The sequence below is a fragment of the Melopsittacus undulatus genome, chromosome 1 (assembly GCF_012275295.1).
Source record: "Melopsittacus undulatus isolate bMelUnd1 chromosome 1, bMelUnd1.mat.Z, whole genome shotgun sequence".
NCBI classification, from domain to species: domain Eukaryota; kingdom Metazoa; phylum Chordata; class Aves; order Psittaciformes; family Psittaculidae; genus Melopsittacus; species Melopsittacus undulatus.
This window is the reverse complement of record NC_047527.1, coordinates 83,946,355-83,966,671: the sequence shown is the minus strand read 5'-3', so window position 1 is coordinate 83,966,671 and position 20,317 is coordinate 83,946,355. Positions and strand designations below refer to the sequence as shown.

Below are 20,317 nucleotides of genomic sequence, written 5' to 3'. Positions count from 1 at the left end.
ATCTACCAAATCAAACATGCAGACAAACTAGCTCATAATTGCAAATGCCCTAACTAAACCATTCAATTCTACTTTTGTTTAATAAATATTGAACTTTATTAAAAACTACACTATGTGACACTTAAACCAAATTTAAATAAAGGGCAAGTGCACTCAGAATAACATGTCATATAGTCACAGCCGCGAGCAAGCGTTTTCTGAACTGCAGTTTGATCGTTAGGCTGTAAGGCAAAAACACTCTTAAAGAGGAACATGTTTGGTTTGGGCAGTTTTGGTGTTAGGCTTTTTCCCTTCTTCCCAAGGAAAAGTAACAGTGACAGAGTTACAACAACAATCTCCAGAAAATTTTTTCCCCCCAGAAAAAAACATTGGGTAGCAATTACTTCCCTTTTCTGTATTTTTTTAAAAACCTGCATATATAATACAGACACAAAGAAAATTCTCCAATGTAGAAACAGCTGAACACATACCCTGAGCAATTTTTCAATTTTATTAAGCAGTGTAGGTATAAGATGGAATTGTAAATTTCCCAGTTCTGTTGTCCAGGCAGCATAAGCAGGTAAGAATACCTGATGTGTTGCACTAACTACACGTTCTGAAGGGTCTCCTAAAGCTGAAAGCAGCAGTTCAAAGCCCTGGCAAAAGACAATAAAGAATATAATTATTTTCCCCAAATTTATACTGAAGTTTCTCACACAAAAGATGCATGCTAAAAAAAGATTATAATCAATTTTTGAAACTTTACACTAAAAAAATAAAACAAGGTAGTACATGAAGCCTTTAACCATATATTCCTGCCTCATCTACAAAGGTAAACAGCAGGTGGTCAACGATCCTGCTAGTACTTTACAGTCAAGTTATCAGAATCAGTACAAACACATTTTACCACTCTGCCTTCAAAAACTCAAAGACAGGATCCAAAGTTCTTAATTTTCACACTTATCTGAAACATTATTGAGCAGTATTAAGTTGTATTACAACTTAACAGGCTTAATTGTAGCAGACAAATCTCTGCGATGATATCAAACCAGCTAACAGCATCATATGGGCAATTAAGTGGTATGTTCTTGAAGCAAATTATGAACCATTAGAGAAGCTTCTGTATAATAGAATCATAGAATCATAGAATAGTTAGGATTGGAAAGGACCTCAAGATCATCTAGTTCCAACCCCCCTGCCAAGGGCAGGGACACCTCACACTAAACCATATCACCCAAGGCTTCATCCAACCTGGTCTTGAACACTGCCAGGGATGAAGCATTCACTACCTCCCTTGGCAACCCATTCCAGTACCTCACCACCCTAACAGTAAAGAATTTCTTCCTTATATCCAGTCTAAACCTCTGCTGTTTAAGTTTCAACCCGTTACCCCTTGTCCTATCACTACAGTCCCTAATGAATAGTCCCTCCCCAGCATCCCTGTAGGCCCCCTTCAGATACTGGAAGGCTGCCATGTATAATGCTTACGCCTTAGGTTCTAATGATACTTGTTAAGTACGTGTTTTCTTTTTGTTCTTCGTGATACAATAAAAATCAACATTTATATACACATCAACATGTACTGAAGTATTGGGAAAGATATGAAATAATTATATAAAACATTTTCTACATATAGAATCAACATTATACCTGTTGATATTTGTCTGGATCATCAATATATCCCATAATGATGCCAAGGCTTTTGATCACAGCTTCTCGTACCAGATCTGCCTTATCTTCCATTAGCATTTGCTGAAGCATGGAAAGTACTAATGAACTACGAATTTCTTTCTGTTTGTAATCAAGAAACATATTTGTTAAATTCAATGAAACAAGAAATGTGCGTTTATATCAATTTTTGTAAAATCATTTGCACACCCATTAGTGCTCACAAATAAAATCCCTTCTTCTAATCATCGATCCCTTTATGAATATTATAGTCACGACTGTCACATCAGAAGATGAATGAATATAAAATGTCACTAGCCTCTTTAGAAAGCCTTTTGTCCTACTAAGCACAGAAGTCAGGTCCTTTCATTCATATGGAACCGAAAGTAACTAGGAGCAAAAAACTACTACAGGCCTAGACTTAAAACAGAATCTTTAATTATGCACTGCTAAATTGGAGAAGTGCTCGGGTTTTTTAAAAATGTAGTTTATTTTCCCCTTTCTCTGAAGCTTCCAGCTCACCACTGACCTAATTTTGCTGCTGTTTCCGACTGACAGAAGTATTCATGGAACATTCCATGCTGTCTGAAGAACTCGGCTATTGAATGCCAATTTTTATTTTAGAGATTATTTCCTCTATTGGTCCTAACTATCTTTAATCTTCACTGAAACAAAGATGATTTTTTCAGAACATCCTGTTTTAAAAGACATTTGATAGCTAGATTGACCTGTATTCCTTTATAGTGAGCCATTGCCATAATATGATTTATTGAATCTCACATGTGAGATATAAAGTAGAAGACTGCCTATGCATAACATATGCACTTGGAAATATTTAAAATTATAAAGGATGTTTGTGGGAATCCTTAAAGAGCCACGGCCATGTAGTGAGCAATCCCGATACCCTGAGCCTTGTTACTGCAAACTAAGAAGATTTTTGGCAGGCATAAGCAAGGTCAATTGTCTTGTTAGGCCTCTTTAATTTTCTACTGAAAACGTGCAGAGAATGATCTCTGCCAAGGTTGTAGTTTTCCACTGTATTTTTAGAGTAAGGTATTTAATCGCAATTATAACAAGTTATAAACATTAGCTTTGTAAACGGTAGTAACCTCTAGACTAACCAATTAGAGCTCAGTATCCAAGGCTGTTACATAAGAAACCTAAGGGTGTAAGGGTATAAAAGGAGCACTGTATCTGAATAAACTTTGGCAATCGATCACATTGATCGTCTCCGCGTTGTCCGTGACTCCTGCATCAACAGATGTTTTCATCACACAACAGATTTTCACCTTGCTTTCACTAGCAAAGTACGTAGAGGCAGTATTGATACTTACTGGCAGGTAAGGTGCTAGAGCTCCACAGGATTCTGCTACCAGTAGCCGTCTCTCTGGGTATTTGTGGTTGATCTGGTAAAGACAAACAGAATGGTTATTTGCTTTGCAGTAACCAACATTCAAAATGTGGTTAGAATGAACTGCAACAGAGAAATACGTCTGCACCTTATTGATAAACACTGACTATGCCTGTAAAAGTTGTATATGGGTACTAAGCAGCCTCAAATTGTTGCATTGAAGCATAAAGGCAAGACCTTGTCTAGTTGTCCTATAAAATAGAGGTTCTAGTAAGAGAAGAATCAGAGAAGCACGGATGTATATGCAGTAAAATGAATGGTGGAAAGCAGCGCATGGGCTGCTTTGCTTTAAATAATATGCATAATTTCTGAGCTAGCACGTCATGAAGTATTTTGCTTTGCGTAGCCGGTCACAACCATCACTCCTCTTAGAATCACACAAGTGCCCTCTAGTGTTCTAAGCCAAGCAGTGCAGTGTAGCTGCCTACCTCTTGTGCAACTGAGGTCAAAATAGGACACACATACTAAACCGAGAACTACTTGCACGCTATTGAGGTTCTGACCACAGGTCCAGCATAAATGTGTCATATCTCTAAAATGTGACTGAAAACACCTCCTATTCCCAAAAACCTCTTGATCCCATGCTACCTCCCTTTTCCACTCAAAAGGTTTTTGAAAACTGTCTTACAAATTTAATATTGACACTTTGGAACCAAGTTTGCATCGCCATGGAGTTAGCTTTAACGGACAGTGTAATGGTTGTGCAGTGAAACATGTGACATGTTTCAATATATTCTGTAACTAGGGGGAAAAAAAAAAGTTTAAAATGGTGAGAGGGAAATGTGAATAGTTTGATCCTGTCAGATAAAACAGGATATGCATGTTGTGAGATTACTTCTCTCTCTTGCTATGCAGTGCAAATCCTTGATAAGACAACCATCTTAACACAGAAAAAAACAAGGTGCTCACTGCCTTCTTCATCTCAGCCTTTACTGGGAAGACTTGTCTTCAGTAGTCCAAGATCCCTAAAACCCACGTGAAAGTCTGGAGCAAGTAAGGCTTACCTTGGCAAAGAACTATCAGATTAGAAACATTTAAACAAATTAGATGTACACTGATCTGTGGGCAAGGAGGGGGACGCAACCCTAAGTGCTGAGCAAGCTGGCTGATGTCACTGCAAGACCACTCTTGACAACCAACAAAATGCTGCAGCAATGGGGAAGGTTCCTGAGGACTGGAAGAAAGCAAACATCACTGCTATCTTCAGGAAGGGCAATACAGAGGATTCAGAGAAACACAGGCCAGTCTGTGGCCATTAGTTCCTAGAAAGGTGCTGGAGCAATTGATCCTGGAAAGCATTTTCATACATACAAAGTACAAGAAGGTGATTGGGAATAGTCAGCATGAGTTTATCTAGGAAAAGCCATGCATGACCAACCTGATAGTTTTCCAGGACGACTGGCCCAGTCAACAAGCCGTGAGGAGTGAATATTTTTATGCTGAACTCAGCAAGACTTGATACCATTTCCCATCACATCCTCATTTGCAGATTGATGAGGTCTGGACTAGGTAAGGACAGTGACGGAGACAGAAAACTGGCTGAACTAAATCACGGGATCAAACAGTTGAAGCTGGGGGCCAGTCCCCAGTGGTGCATTCCAAGGGCTGATTCTGAAGCCGACAGCAAAGATACGTAACATCTTTATTAATGACCTGGATGACAAGATAGAATGCATCTCAACAGGCATGCTGATTACAAAACTAGAAGTGGATAATATGCCCAGACGGGTGTACTGCCATTCAGAAGCACCTCAACAGACTGAAGAAGTGGGCAGTCAGGACCCTTATCAGGTTCAAGAAAGGGAAGTGCAAAGTCCAAAAACTCAACAGAAAAAAAAATTCCATGCACCAAGACAGACTGGAGGCCAACTGGCTGGAAAGCAGCTTAGGAGAGAAGGACCTGGAGGGCTTGACAGATAGCACGCAGAGCCAGCAATGTACTCCTTGCAGCAAGGAAGACCAATGGACATTACCAAGATAAACATCACCAGCAGGTGAGCTAAGTGATTATCCCTCTTTACTCAGCACTGGTGGACCATATCTGGAGTGCTGTGTACAGTTCTGGATTTCCCAGCTACAGAAAGACATTTTGGTGCAAATCCAGCAGACAGACATGAAGATGATTAAGAGACAGGGTATTTGACATATGGGGGGGTATGCTGAGAGAGCTAGGGTTGTTTGGTCTTGAGAAAAGAGAACTTGAAAGGGATCTTATTTATATGTATAAAATTAATACCTGTACCTATCTGCAGAGAGGTAAAGAACACAGAGATGCTCAAAGAAAGGCCAAGAGGAAATGAAATAGAAGAATTTCTGTTTTACTGGGAGGCTGCCAAATGGACCATGTTGCCCAGAGATCTTACGAAGCCTCCATCTTTGGACATATTCAAAACCAGACTGGTCTTGGTGTTGAGCAACCTGCTCTAGTTGACTGTTTTAAGCAGTGGATTTGGACAGCAAGATGTTCAAAGGTCCCTTTCAACCTCAGCCATTCTGTGATTTGCTCAATTCTACTGGCTTAAGAAAAACTATAGGGGAAGATAGAGTAACAAAACAACTTTCGACAACTTCTTGTCTTGACTTTATTTCCACAGCACAATGAGCAATGGTACCTGACCACTGATGTAGTATTAATGTCTTCAACTTTCTCACTGTTCTGACCTGAAATCACTGAAATCTCAAGAGCAAAATGTGGCAAAAATGATTCGAAAGAGACTTAAAAGGCAAAAATCATAAGGCTCAGGACGGAACAGAAGTCTCAAGCATTGGAGAACAGTCTTTGAGCACGTCTATCATCGTTTTCCATTCATCAGTAGGCACCTGCAATACCTTTTTGGAAGAAAGAGATTTCATAGATAAGAAATATTAAAGGCCCACAACAGGCTGCTTTAATACCTGTAGCATCTTTGACTTATGTGCCATCTTCCCAAATGCAAATTCCCTACTGGTAACAGAGACATGCTTTGCCTTCTGGTGCTTTGCTTTCCTGATAGAAAGAGCAAAGACCTGTTTTAACTGGTTTAGGTGGACTGGCAAGACAGTATAAATAACACCCCTGATACTGTGAAGACATACTGACATGCTGGAGTGTCAAGACACAAGTTTCTTCAAGGCTTGTGTACAGGGAAGGTTATTAGGCTTTGGAAACCTAAACAGAACTAATGTTTATTACCATTTCTCTTCCTTTTGTCTTTAAGAAGCAGTAGTACAATTTTGGAAGCCAATTAACTGGTCACTAGTCCTGAGGGAGCTTTCAGCATTAACAGAGCTTTGATCTAAACCCGGATGAGCCAGCTACCAAATTTTACCTGCAAAGAGCAGGTAGAAAGATTATAAAGACTAGCCAGTAACTCTGAGTTTCAGAAAGTGTGGATGAAAATGCTCAATCTTCTGAGGGTCCAGACCTTTGCATCTGTAAAAAGATTTTGATTGGAAACTAACTGCATGAACGCTTTCGTGATGAAAGCATCTACTGAGAAAAGGTAGAAAATTATGTGTATTTCAGTTCCTTCTACAAACTCAGTCTTATGACAATGAGATTCAGCTGGTATTTTGCTGGGTAAAATAATGGCCTGTTTTCAGTACTGCAAACAAAGTCTGGCAAACTGCATTAAATAAATGAATGGTGACATATGGCTTGCCAGCCTGATACGCTCTATTGTTACAGTTGGACTTGTTTCTCTTTTGCATCAATTAGCAAGAAACTGGTATGGTGAAGATGTGTTCTTACTGAGGTGAGATTGTTCTGTTCTTTTTTAAGCACTGCTCAAATTTCATGAGAAGGACTAAGAAAAAATGTGATTATTTTGTGTTCAACTGCTATTGACATGAGTACTTCTTTTAATCTACAGATACACCAGGCACACATATAAGCATAAATGCTGCACATACTAAGTATTTCTATTGTCAGAAAACATTAATACTATTAAAGCTTGGACTTTATTGTGAAACACAGATGGCTGTGTTATGCAAGAAACAGAAGAGAATTATTAGGCCAGAAATACTGTACCATCAAAGCAAAACCTAATCACTCCGTCATATTCACTGTGTTTTAGGCAATGATGAACTCCATTTTCTTTCTTATGCTAGGAAAATACCAGGCATTTTCACCTGAACTCATGCTGTTCTGTGTCCTATGTCTCAGATGAACGAGTAGCAAGAGCATTTCAGTTTCGTTGCTTATTCCTATTAACTTAGAATATCTGTGAAAAATGTCACTGTGACTCTACAAGTCACATGTAAACTTCATTCTGATCTTACAGGTGTAAAAACATGCTCATGTACAGGGGACCTATTTCTGACTACTTTGGTCTTTAATTTTTCTGTGTTAAGAATTTAAACTAGCTGAAATGTGGACAGTGCTCCAGGGACTTAAAACAATACAAAAATCAGCAAATTAAATCTTTAAATGAAAATGGATTTTCAACAGTCTGGAAATTACGGTACAAACTATAAAGGCACCTACCTGGCAACAGGTTAGGCAACAGTGATGAACATGTGCATATGTGCATCTCAATACAACAAACATATGCAGGTAACTAGAATCTTCATATAGTCTTCGACAAATTTTCTGCTTTTGAGTTCATTTTCATGTTATATAAAAGAATTATGTATAATGAAGAGAAATAACATCCAAATAATCTTACTGTAGAATACTTTGAACTGCCATTTGTTGAAAAAAATACCAAAATAAGCCACCCTCAAACAAGTAAAACTCAAGTTTTATAAATTTTTAACTAATTTTCCAGTGTAAAGCAAAAAATAATCAGTTACCTGTTCCCAACACTGTGGTAAAAGCTCAGCTTCTACACGTGTTGGTCCAACATGTCGGGCAAATGCCACACACCCAGTCAGTATCATCTGTCTGAAAAAATAAATTTAAAGCTTTAATATGTTTATGAAGTTCTATAATACAAAATATATTCTTTAAGCTATGAAAAGTAGATGCTGTCAGGCTACAGGTAATTGTCTACAGCCAAAATTTCACACCATACACACTGACTTAAAGGCTAGATCTTAAACTAAGAGCCACGATTGTCCCTGCTCATTGCAGGGGGGTCTGGACTAGACGATCAAGGTCCCTTCCAACCCAAACTATTCTACGATTTTATCTTCCTTTCTACTTAATATGCCTTTTCCAGAAACATGCAGATCCCAAACTCCATGAACCAGACCCTGAGAATCTCAGATCTGGAAATCTGATTTCCTCATGTTTGAGATTTGGAAAATAACTAAATCTATCTTTTAATTTTCATTACTGAACATTATGATTCATCATGAAGTAAAAGGATCTAAATTACTTAATACTATCATATTATCAGTATTTTAGTCAAGTACACATACTGCTTTTATTTAGAAGCATTCGTGAGATTTAATAAAGTGTTCAAAACAAGGAAATTCTTTTATTACATGGTTTTACTACATTCTAACATGTAAGTTACTGTAATTTCTCCCAGAATACTGAACTCCACTCTCATCAGAAACCTTCTGAAGCCCATTATGAAGAGGAAGAAATTAATCAGTCAGTAGTATCTACAATCACACAAGTTATCTGTATTTATACTTTGCATTTTTTAACTTTCCTCAAAGTTTGCAAGAAATTGCTGTTGTTCCATTTATTTCACAGGCACCATTTTTTTTACGTTTTCAAAAAAAAAGGTACTTAACTGTAATTTGTGGTATTTTAACTTTTACTTGAAAAGTTTTTACTTCTACTTCTGTTAATAGGACTGAAATGGTCCTGACTTTGCGTGCAATGCACCACCTCTATTTACTTTCAGTGTGTACACAAATACTTAAATAGCCAGTTTCAAACAATAACACACGGACATAAGACACTCATTTTATCACCTCCATGGTAAGATTAGGACATGGCTGAGAACTAGTTCATTATTCCTTTGTGGAAAGATAGGATTAATTTGTGTCTGGTTTAGTGTCATGTCTAAGCTCCTAAATATCTACTGCAGCTAATAGTGTGCTCTTAAGGTTGAAAGGCAGAGATTTTGCTGGTTATTTGTTAGCCAGTTATATAATACCCATTTAAAAAAAAACAACAAAAAAACAACACAAAACAAACCTCAATAACTTTCAGAATCTTTTCAAAGAGCAACAGTTAATTAAAAACAGATATATTTTTTTCCAGCATTCTTTAGGCAAACAAAGCAAGCTCTTTGGTGTTGTGTTTAGTTTATTGCTTACCTCCTACCTCTCTACCACATGCAAAGAACTAGACCTTTGATCAAGGTAAAAAGGTTGGGGGGAAACAAGAAAGCAATAATTAGATATGACTCAAGAAATCAATAGCTGATGCATGATACCAGTATGGAGACAAAAGCTTGTGGTAATTTCAAGTTCTACAACAAACAAAATAGTTATTCAAATGCCTGCCTTCGATTCTACACACTGCACCTAATCACAGAACTGGGCAGGTGTAACCATCTTAAAAGTATATGGCAACAGCTGGTATTTCAGAGGAAGGGAAGGTTGTAAGAATCTTAACACAGGTCATTGAAACAAAACACATTAACACTAAGCTGTTGAAACTGCAGTTTAGGCTGGACAAGGGTAAAACATTTTTGTCTTTACTGCCATAATGACCTCATTTGTTAACAAGATGTTAGGAATGCTTTTTTCAAAAAGCTCTCACCAGGATATGCACTTATGATCACCTAGGCAAGAACATAAAGTAAATCAGTATGATTTAGCAGAACAGTAGTTTGCTTCATCACTACAGAAACTGAAGTGAAATCAAGAATCAGATTACAAGAAGACGGCAGAAGTTAGAGTAGAAGACGTAATTTAACACTGCTAAACTCTAGAGGTTTTAGAAATTAACTGCAGGCAATTCAGATCTTACATTACACAGTTCAAGATTCTTTTGCCACCCCTAAAGATTAAATTAAAAACTTACTAGGGTTTTCCTTAAGTTCCTTAAGTCAGCAAGTTACGAGTGTTCTAAAAGAGGTGAGTGACATCATACAACTGATGAAAACTCATACTAGATACATTAAGCTGAACACGTTTTAGCTTCTTTTCATCAAGAGTGCTGCTTCAGGGTACATTACTTGAAAATGTTCAAGATTGTTCAACAAATTGAACTACATTTTAACCTTGTGCTACAAGACTTTAACATTAATTGGACTTTTTCATGGCTCCTTTGTGTCCAAACCCAACATAATTGTTCCAAAAGAAGTTTAAGTAAAGCTAACATGTATTTGTTCCTTTGCTGTATCTGCGTGCATCAAAAAGCCTCACATGGGTAAGAATTATAATACAGGCTTTCCACTTAATTGTTCACATAGTTTACAAAATTAAATACTTAAAGTAAAATACTTACTTTAATGGATCATTATTAGAATTGCAATGTCATATTTCAGTCTCTTACATTTAACAAATTAAAAAGTCAACCTGTTATCCATAGCTACTTTAATGTATAAAGTAGGCCTGTACAGTATAGCAGAAGGTAAATAACATATGCAATAATTAATACCATTATTCTGGTAACTGAAGCGTTGCTTACTGTGTATCACACAATGCTGCTAAAATATTATTTAAACTTATAAGCAATCATGCATGATAGACTTCTGTGCAAATATATAAAAAAAACAACTGAATAAGTATTTTCTGTCTAATTTTGTATTCAGGATCCATTTTACTTGATGGAATTTTACTTATTCTTCAGTTAGGTGTTATATTACCTTTAAAACATTTTGATTTTTATGTGTGTAAGTAAGTGTTGATCCTGCATAATCTCCTGTCACGGAGATTATGGCAGAATATTCTTCTCAAATTTCTGATGACAATGACTTACTTTTAGATATAAATCTAGGTCACAACAAAGCAAGAAGGAAACTTCAAAGAAAAACAGGCTTGGCTTTTCTCCTTCATTAGCTTCTGGAAAAGACACACCTAACTACAGGTAAACAGGCGTATGAAAACTCTACTTGAGAGGGCACCAATACTGTGACAAATTAACTACAAGAGGCTACAAGGAGAATTGTAACTTTCTTCTCCCCTCAACCACTAAGTAACTGTAGCTTCTCAATCTGCATGGGACACTTAATACATTTTATATAATAGTAGATGCTTCAGAAGCAGATTTCTAATGAGTATGAAGTAGAACGAGGACTGTATCTTTCAGTATACATGGTGCCACTGTGCTAACAAGCTGTGTTTATTTAAGCATTTTTTTGTCTCCAGAGCCATGTCTTTCAATTGTACCTCATCTATAAACTTGACAAGGGGAACACAATTGACGGATGTAGATAGATACAATAGAATGACACCAGAACACTTCAGAAAATCTTCAAAAGAAATGCTTTCAACCTATTCCATAATGGTTGTTTTGTCTGAAGACAGAACAGAGCAACAACAGATACAGATGTTTACAAAACACCTCTAATGAAAATAATAGAAGACCCTTAGATCAAATATGAAAAATCCTTCCATAGTTAGAGAAGGAAACATACCAGCTAGGGTACTGTCTTTCAACCTTAAGGATATTATTATCAAGTTCAGTACAAAGATATTAGATTTCCCCAGTACTAAGGAAGAACTAAATTTATAAAACAAAACAAAAAGCGTACTTTGTCTCAAAAACCAAACCAAACCAAAGCTCTCAGAACTAAACCACTGCTTCAGTCTTCTGGTTTTTTATTGCCAGCATAGCAGTGAACCATAAGAAGAAAGAATACTATTTTCTCATACTATTTTCTCCAACTGAATATCATAGTTAAGAGAAGCTGTTTTGATTTCTATAGCAACTGTTGCTAAAAATTATGATCTTAAAGCTCATTTTAACAAAAAAAAACAAAAAAAAACTGAACTGAAATGTTACACAGCAGCTTAGCAAGAGCATTCTTACATTTCAGTAACTAGAAAGTACAGGTCATAGAAATGGAAAGTCCTCAAGTCCACATAAATTTGTCAAAACTATACCAGCAAGATATCAGGTTTAGTGAAACTTCATTAAAATCATCCAATAATATCCAGTTTCTATTAGTTCTGCTCCTTTGACAAAGAAAAACAAGTTCCTTCTTATCCCGCAACACACAAACGCAAACACACCTTTGCTCATCATCTGGTCGTTTGATCAAATTGAACAGTATGTGTAGAAGCTGATCTCTCTCTTTGGGTTCGGGATGGAGGCAGGCTGTACACAGTATGAGTGGGATCAATTCCTAAAAAATTGTGGGTAGGGGAAAACCAAACAAAGTAAAAACGCTTTGGGCATATATTCATTAACGGCAAAAGAAACTAAGAAGATAAATCTAGACACATAGTATCAGAACATTAAGAGAAGGTGTTTTTAGAGTCTTGATCTCTTATTAAGTGACCTGAAAAAAGTGAAGGTCTACAAAAGTTAGAATTATTTTCCTGCTAGGAAAGATGAGGGGAGAACCAGCACATAAAATAAAAAGCTCTGCAAAGATTAAAATTAACAAATGCAGGTCACCTGTAACCAGAATTAGAGAATAATCATGGTTTAAATTGTCTCCACTACCTATGGAACTAAAGCAAGCTTCACATACATCTATGGAATAAAGCTCCTATGGAAAAAGCCAGTGATAGCATGGAGTTAAAGATTAAAATTTCCAATTAAGCACGTACACAGTTTTGTGCACAAGTTTGAATAAGCACTGAGAAACAAACATTGGTAAAGGTGGCATTAGATAGCCTCTATTTTGTGTTGACTGAGAACAATGTGATTTTTTTTTAAAGATCTGCTGGTGGTTTTGTGGTTTTTTGTCTGTTTTTCTTTTTTAATGAAGCAGCAATATCTGAAGCTGAATTTTTTTATAATTTTTTTTAGAGTAATTCAATTCCCTTAAGGGACAAACGATCAAGAAACTACTGTGTAAAACATTAACTGAAAGAAAATACAAGGCTGTTCAAAATGGTGAAGACCTCCTCTCCTTTCTAAATATGCCTTCAAAGCTCATGGTATTCATTCCCAGGAGAAACAAATGTTTCTGGAATGTTAACTGGAAGTCCCTTTCCTCAACTTTTTTGAGGTGAGCCTTTGCTTAGAAATTGTGTAGTTTCCAAATTCAGTTAAATATTTTAGGGACAAAACCATCACACTGGGAGGTCAGGAGGAAAGAACAAGACAAGTCTAGGTGTCTGCAAACAAAACATGGGCAAGTACTCTGGAGACTTCGTCTCCCACCTGCACATGTGGAAAGCTTTTTGTGAATTAATAAGCTGTGACGATGAAGTAGATGAAAGTGGGAAACACTCCTGAAGTTACTAGGAAAGATCATATGAAACCTGGAAACACCTGTAATTATTTGTAATAACTTTGCAGGGAGGTGACAATTTCTTCTTGCAGGTATTCAAAGTGACCTATTCATGATGGTCTTGACAGTAAGCCTATGAAATGAGGTGGACGTGTGGAAACAGCATTAAAGACACCCTCACTGCTCAACTTCTAATTTCCTAAACAGCAAGTGCTGTTTATTTTAAATATAGAACAACACTCTATTTTAGAGCAGTGCCTAAGCGAGTCAACTCCTGATAAGCTTCTGTTTTCATTTTACAAGGATTCTACACTCAGCACGCTATTTTTCTCCCCTGCACATCCTAAAGTGCATTTTAAGATTCTGGGAGATATCTTCGCAATATTTAACCCGATTCTGATACAAATTAGGGAATTCATGATGAGATGGAGGAATGAATGTGGGAATACCCTAACTACCACTTAAAAAAATCTGAAAGTACAGAAGGAAAAATGATCAATAAATTTCAACAGTTTGGACTTATCTATTTTTCAGTATTTTGAAATCTATCTTTCTGAATTCTCTATTAAGTCTGCATTATCCAACTGCTGTTGCAATTATTCTTACAAAGAGTTTAAAATAAAAAAGAATTATCCCATGAAACGGGACATGTCTATATTTTATGGTCTGGGTTTTTTGTTTCATCTGTTGAAAACATCACACTGACTTCATTTTCCCAGTATGTTTGAGTACCTACTCAGAAATGATAACAGCTTACTCAGAACTACTACTAGATATTTGAAACAGTGCCTTTCAAATTGAATGAAGTTAAAGTTGTCTTTTCCTAGCTGAGTCTTTATGAAAACACCTCTGAATATTCACCTCAATATTACTGCCTTGTGTGTGAAAGGCTAATGAATAACCTAACACAATTGACAGGGGGCATATACAAGGCTGGTTCTTTACCTTGCAGAAAGCTGGTTATTATAGCTGACGGAATTAGCTGTATTTTCTTGTCCATTGGTCACATTCTTTCATGCATACTATGGGAGAAGTGAATGTTCTCTGCATCGCTGCATCAGTGCTTCTACAGTTCCTTCTATTAAGGGGAGTGGAGAAACAGTGAGAAGTCTTGAACAGTGTTTTATGAGCTCCCTATAGACTTAATGAACAGGAAGGTAAAAGTGGAGGGAAAAAGGACTTTCTGTGGGACAAGAACAATTATACTGCTCTCATAGATGGAGAAAACAGGTCAAATGAAGTCTCTCAAAGGTGGAAAAGGGGACAGACTTTTCTTGGGATGTTCAGGATTATTAAGAACAAAAAACCAACCTACAGGCAGGTTTGAGCTCATTCCTTCCTCTTACCATGCCTTAGATGTAACTTGTTCAATAAATCTCAGATTTTTTTCCATTATCAAAACCAGCAGAAAAGTGCTGTAGGAAGTGCAAATTTTCCAATAAGATACAATAATATTAGCATTTGGCTATTTAAATTAAAGAGGAAAGTAAATAACATTGTTATGGAGACTGTATGTAATTATTAATAATTAAGAAGAGGACTTCCAGTGATATTTGAAACACTGCCTTCCTTGGGAAGGAATACCACTTGTGCTGACAATCATAAAGCAAGAATGTTAAGTTTTAAAAAAGCCAACAACCCTCCTTTTAATTTGGAATCCTTCCTAAATGTTCTATTCATCCCCAAGTACCACTCTTCTCCTTTTGTTTCTTACTTAGGAAAACCGATTAGTTCATACTGATGTTAGTCGACAGTACCAGGAGGAGTGACTGTCAGAACTGCAACACTGTTTTCCCATTAGAGGCCAAGCAGACTGCCAGTGTAACCTCATTAACATTTGCAACTTGATGAAATAAAGCACTGTGTGTCAGAGGTCTCACCTCTGCCACTGAAAAGGCAAGTTAGTATCTAAGGTAGTTTACATCTGTGAGCTACCCAGATGTAAAACTGGGAGAAGAAATTTGTTTTTACTGTGACATAAGCTACATACAGGTGAGCAATGGATAATCATAAAATCAACTAGGCTGAAAAAGACCTTTAAGATCATGAAGTCCAACCATTACCCCAGGACTGCGAAGTTCACCACTAAACCATATCACTGAAGGCCTCATCTACATGGTTTTTGAGCACTTCCAGGGATGGTGATACTACCACTTCCCTCAGAAAACTGATACTATGAAGCTGATCTACTGTATTGCACAGAACATAATTGGCCCATCTTCTCTATGTTCTACTATTGTGCAAATGTCCACCTATGTCTCTCCAAAGAGAAAACATTTTTTCCACCATAATACCTTTGAACAACTCCTCCCCAACTTAAAACCAAACGTGCTCTGTTACCTTTGAAAAGGATTCATTATTTGAGCTGATTCAAATTCTCAATAAAGACAGTATTTACATGGTCATATGGAGCAGCTCTTAATTACGGTCAAAAGGTGGCTTTGTAATGGTAACTGGTATCACCCTACCATACACAGAACAGTTCCTCTTCCTACATATTAAAACAAAATATTGAAGTTTGTGAGTTTTATAAATGCATCCTATAGCAAGAATTTGTCTTTTTGTTGACAATTTTCTTGCAAGTTAGAAAGGAATTTTCTACCTGTGTTGTTGCCTTTGTTATAATTATTCTTGTTTAACATTCTAACAAAAGTCTTCTAGATCTTAGTTTCTCTCTCTAATTAATGTCTTTTTGTTGGAGTGTTCATAAGCAAAGTAAGTATCTGAAAGGATAAAGCTAATTAGCATCAAGTGTCAAGGCTGGTTAGTTCAATAGCTAAAGATAGCCACCTTTATAATTATTTCAAATATTAATCTTTATTTCAAATATGGCAAATGGGTGACAATTTAATATATAAACTGGGACAGAGTTATGATTGATTTTGCAAATGTATCCCCTTTTAATGTTCTCCATGTAAAAATTATTCTGTAACATAGCTTCTGACAACAAGCAAATAAAATAAATAATCTGTAGCAACTGAAATAGCTGTAGGTATTAACACATTACTGATATGGAGTATCTTGTGCGAGAATGTATCTGAAATTCAGAATTCATCCTTTAGTTCTAAAATGAAAAAAGTATTTAATCACAAGATTAACATGACTCAGAACTTTGTGCTACTCAGTAATATTAAGATTACAACTCTAATTACATTTCATGGGATCAGCCTACTATTCCAGGATCCAAATTAAGCCTTTCATAGATCCCCAAAGGGATGGTTTTACATAAGAATCAATGTAGATATTGGTGTGGAAAAACCCCCTGTACTTCTTTGTTTGTATCTGCTGTTTATTTGAAACATAGTAACAATTGGCAATACAATTTAAACATTAAACTCCTTGCATCTATGCATCATGTTATGTTTAAAGACATGGTGTCGAAGTACATGGTGCCAAAGTCAACTTTCAGACTAGAAATGGAAAGGATACTCTATGAGGTTAAGCTATTTCATTCTAAGAAAATTACATTAGGCCCCCACATCCAGAGAAAGGAACTAAAGGACTTAAAAAATGGCTGTGTTTTGTGTGCCTGGGGCACCTCTACCCCACCCCCGCCCCCCCCCCCCCAAAAAAAAAGCCCCCTGAGCCATAACCAACACCCCAATTACATCAGAAAGAGAACCAGCAAACCTGCTGTGGTCAACACTATCTCTGTTTTTCAGAAACACAATCTATAGAAGCCTACCACAAACTTTTACAGAGCAACTCAAAGTATTTTAATTGTTCATTTAAGTTTTTCCATTCTCTCCTATTCTGTGAAATAGAAACAGTCATTTACAAGATACTGATGGCTGACAATTTTCATGCTTAGAAACTCAAACTTTTAGCCATATACAACCAGAATGACATCTGCTTGACACAGCCACTGGAAACAGCCACTGCCAAGCTCTGGTGCAGCATTCCTCTACATTTTTTAACAAAGCCAGTATTGTATGGCTTTTAAAGTGTAAGACCAAGATGAAAATCTGCAGTAAGATAGACATTTAGCTGTACCATGCTTTAAGAAATGACTACCTATGAAAAATGTCAGAGAATAAAAGTGCCTCAGTGACATCTATGTGTAATTACTACATGTTGACATGAACAAGTTTAAATCTACAGCATTGCTTGCTGTCAAGGATGGCACCCATTCAGAGTCTGTAGATTCAGCATTCTTTGCTTCAACTTTAAATAGAAATAAAAGCAAACCTCTATTCTTAACATTTTGAGCTTTATGTAAGTCACAGTTTCTCAGTGTATATATAAATCAGTGATGCAATTTAGTAAACCATTACTGTTGTGATTTTGCATAACACAAATGAAAGTTACAGAAACTAACTCTGGAATAAAAGGTGGGATGAAAGACAAGGAAAAGTGTTTCTTGATAAAGAGTAACAAAAACTTGATGTTAAACCAACTAGTTTACTCTAGCCCAAACTCCGCTAAAAGACTACATACTGCAGAGTGCGGAAGTTGTACATACAAACAACATTACTTTGTTACCTGCAAAAAAAGATGCTCTTTTGTACATCTTATACAGAGTGAGAAATCAGTATTGCTAAAATTTTAAAAGACTGCTTTCTTCTAATTACAGTTTAGTTTTAAAGGAATCATTTTTATGGTATACATCTTGAGAAATGGAAGGTGGCTGATTTTAATTTTAAAATCTTAAATGTGTTTTAGTTTTAAGCAGTAAAAACACAAATGAGGATACAGATTCCAATGCAGATGAAATTCTATGATCAAGCTGCTCATATGCAGGAAGTGTTATCACAGACTGCCAAATGGGTGTTGGTTTGTTGTTTTTTTTTGAAGAGTCATAGTAAGTTTTTAGCATTTTCTTATTCATTCCAGTTACTATTTGGCTTGCAGTATCTCCTTTGTTTGCGAGTATATTCACATACCAATCTAAACACTGACAGACATGTTCTGAAGCAGTTAGGATAATCTAGACACTTAGATAAAAACAAAATTCTATTTATATGTTGATAACTGGAATTTTAATGACTATAAATTGCTTTCAGGCTATTATCCTATATTAGGCATTATTGATTTGACCTGATTGAACTGCTCTGCCAGAAATTACTAAAATCATCTCCTCAGCTACCCTATTCAATACTGTGGTTTTCCTTCTTTGTTATCTTCCATTGGAACCTAAACTACAGACACTGAAGTACAATTAAAGCTGCAGCAATACATAAAAAGAGAATTTCAGAGATGTGTAAGTAATTCTGACACTAACTGAATCACTCAGGTATCTACTGTAATATTTACCAAACCACTTATCACCAAATCAGGCAGGGTGTTACTAACCTTAAGTGGGTTAAAAGCATTGCTGAAATGGCTTCTGAATCTCTGGTAAAAAACAATACCTACTGAGAGAGTGTCAACCTCCACAAGCCCACTTTCTCCGAATTGAAAATGTATAGCACAAGTATAGTTTTCAGCTTAAGACTCTGCAACTAATTTCAACACGATGAATACTTAAAGAACAAAGATCGGTACTTTAGGGAGTCATCACAAAATTCTGTTTAATTCTCATGTCTAACACTGACAGTGTAGAATCTTAAATACTACCACTGTATCTTTTCAGAGCAGATGGGCAATCACTTTGCATTATAAAGTGAACCTGTTAGGTATCTTTCTCAAATCAGTGATCATTTGTTATATTTTTACACAACTTCTCTGCAAAACTGTGTCAAGACTCTTCCACAATAATGTTGGTTTTGGAAGAGACAAGCTCTTAGGCTACCTTTTGTAATAAGGATATTAATAAATACTAGCAGATAGTTTACCCCAGTTTTCCTTCAAATTCCACAACAACATCTGAAAGAATATTACAATAGTTATAGCAATGGATGGGTAACTGAGAAAGTTATTTTAAAGCAAATTTCAATTCTCAAAACATTAAAAGCATTCCATGAAATCCAGTTACACAATTCTCACTTGTGTCTTTTTCAGTCAAATTGAAACAGGTAATTTGTTTAAGGCAAAAATACATGTAATCAAACGTAACTTCAACTGTAAAATAAAGTAGGAAATACTTTTGGTAGCCTAAAAGATCACAAAAATACAAAATGCATTATATATATTATGCTACAAGCTGTGAAAAGAAGCTAAAATATCACATCCTGCCAAGCAGAGGGAAAGGAATAAAACAGAAATTAAGCACTGATCCAGGAACATTTACAGCATTATTCTGAGAGACTATTAACAGAATCACTTCCAGTGCACCCAGTTCATACTCCCAGCTCCTTAGAAAAATGCCACCTTTTTATAAAGTTTGAGATTTTCAAAATGTGGTAGATGTCGAACTCACCATAACAACTCCTCATAATTACTTGTATGTTATAAAATTTTAAATTATCGGATCAGTACGAATTTCTTGAGGATTTTTCAAAGCCTTCAAACGAATTTATGCAAAACACACTACTAAGTCTACCATACTGTAGGTCCCGTCAACAAGGACTAAAGCTTACCTAACAAGCTATGCCACTTCAAACCTTTTATTTCAGTGTCAACTATGAGGCTGCTGAATTTTTGATTGATACATTTTCTAATTTTTAATTATTACACAGTTGGTAATGTGCAATATTGACAACAAAACAACACAAAACAGTCTTTTTTCCCCCCCTATCTTCAATCACAGTCTTCCCTTTCTACAGTACATAGTATGAATGATTATGCAAAACACCACCTTCATTTACATCAGAATATACATAACATTTTCATAATTTTACTTAGCTTTGTTTTAAATTTAAGGAAAACATGTAAGCAAGATGGCTAATTTTCTTATGAAGGGGTATTTTTGATGAACATGGGGCTTCTAGAAACAGATGGTAAAATAATTTTTTGTTGAAGTACCTAATGCTGCAAAAGAACCTTATAAAAACCAATTTTTATGTTTAAACTTATATCCTCCTCTCTTAACACACATTAACCATGGTTGTCTCTAACAAAAATTCTTGTGCAACCACAAAAAGATGGACCTACAGTAACAAGCTCGCTAAATACTAATGGGTGCCTTAAGCAAAGGAAGAAA

The 20,317-nt window shown here is 36.2% G+C and overlaps 1 protein-coding gene across 3 annotated transcripts in view; it reads right to left on the bottom strand.

The window, feature by feature from the left end:
• RELCH (RAB11 binding and LisH domain, coiled-coil and HEAT repeat containing) overlaps positions 1 to 20,317 on the bottom strand; it is a 75,242-nt gene that overhangs the window by 22,378 nt on the left and 32,547 nt on the right. For all 3 annotated transcript variants that reach the window (XM_034060084.1, XM_034060082.1, XM_034060080.1), the window contains exons 11-15: positions 12,125 to 12,237; positions 7,832 to 7,922; positions 2,982 to 3,053; positions 1,630 to 1,770; positions 471 to 635 (exon numbers count right to left, since the gene is read on the bottom strand). In XM_034060084.1, coding sequence (XP_033915975.1) covers positions 471 to 635; positions 1,630 to 1,770; positions 2,982 to 3,053; positions 7,832 to 7,922; positions 12,125 to 12,237 — 582 coding nt within the window. The remainder of the gene's footprint in view (positions 1 to 470; positions 636 to 1,629; positions 1,771 to 2,981; positions 3,054 to 7,831; positions 7,923 to 12,124; positions 12,238 to 20,317) is intronic.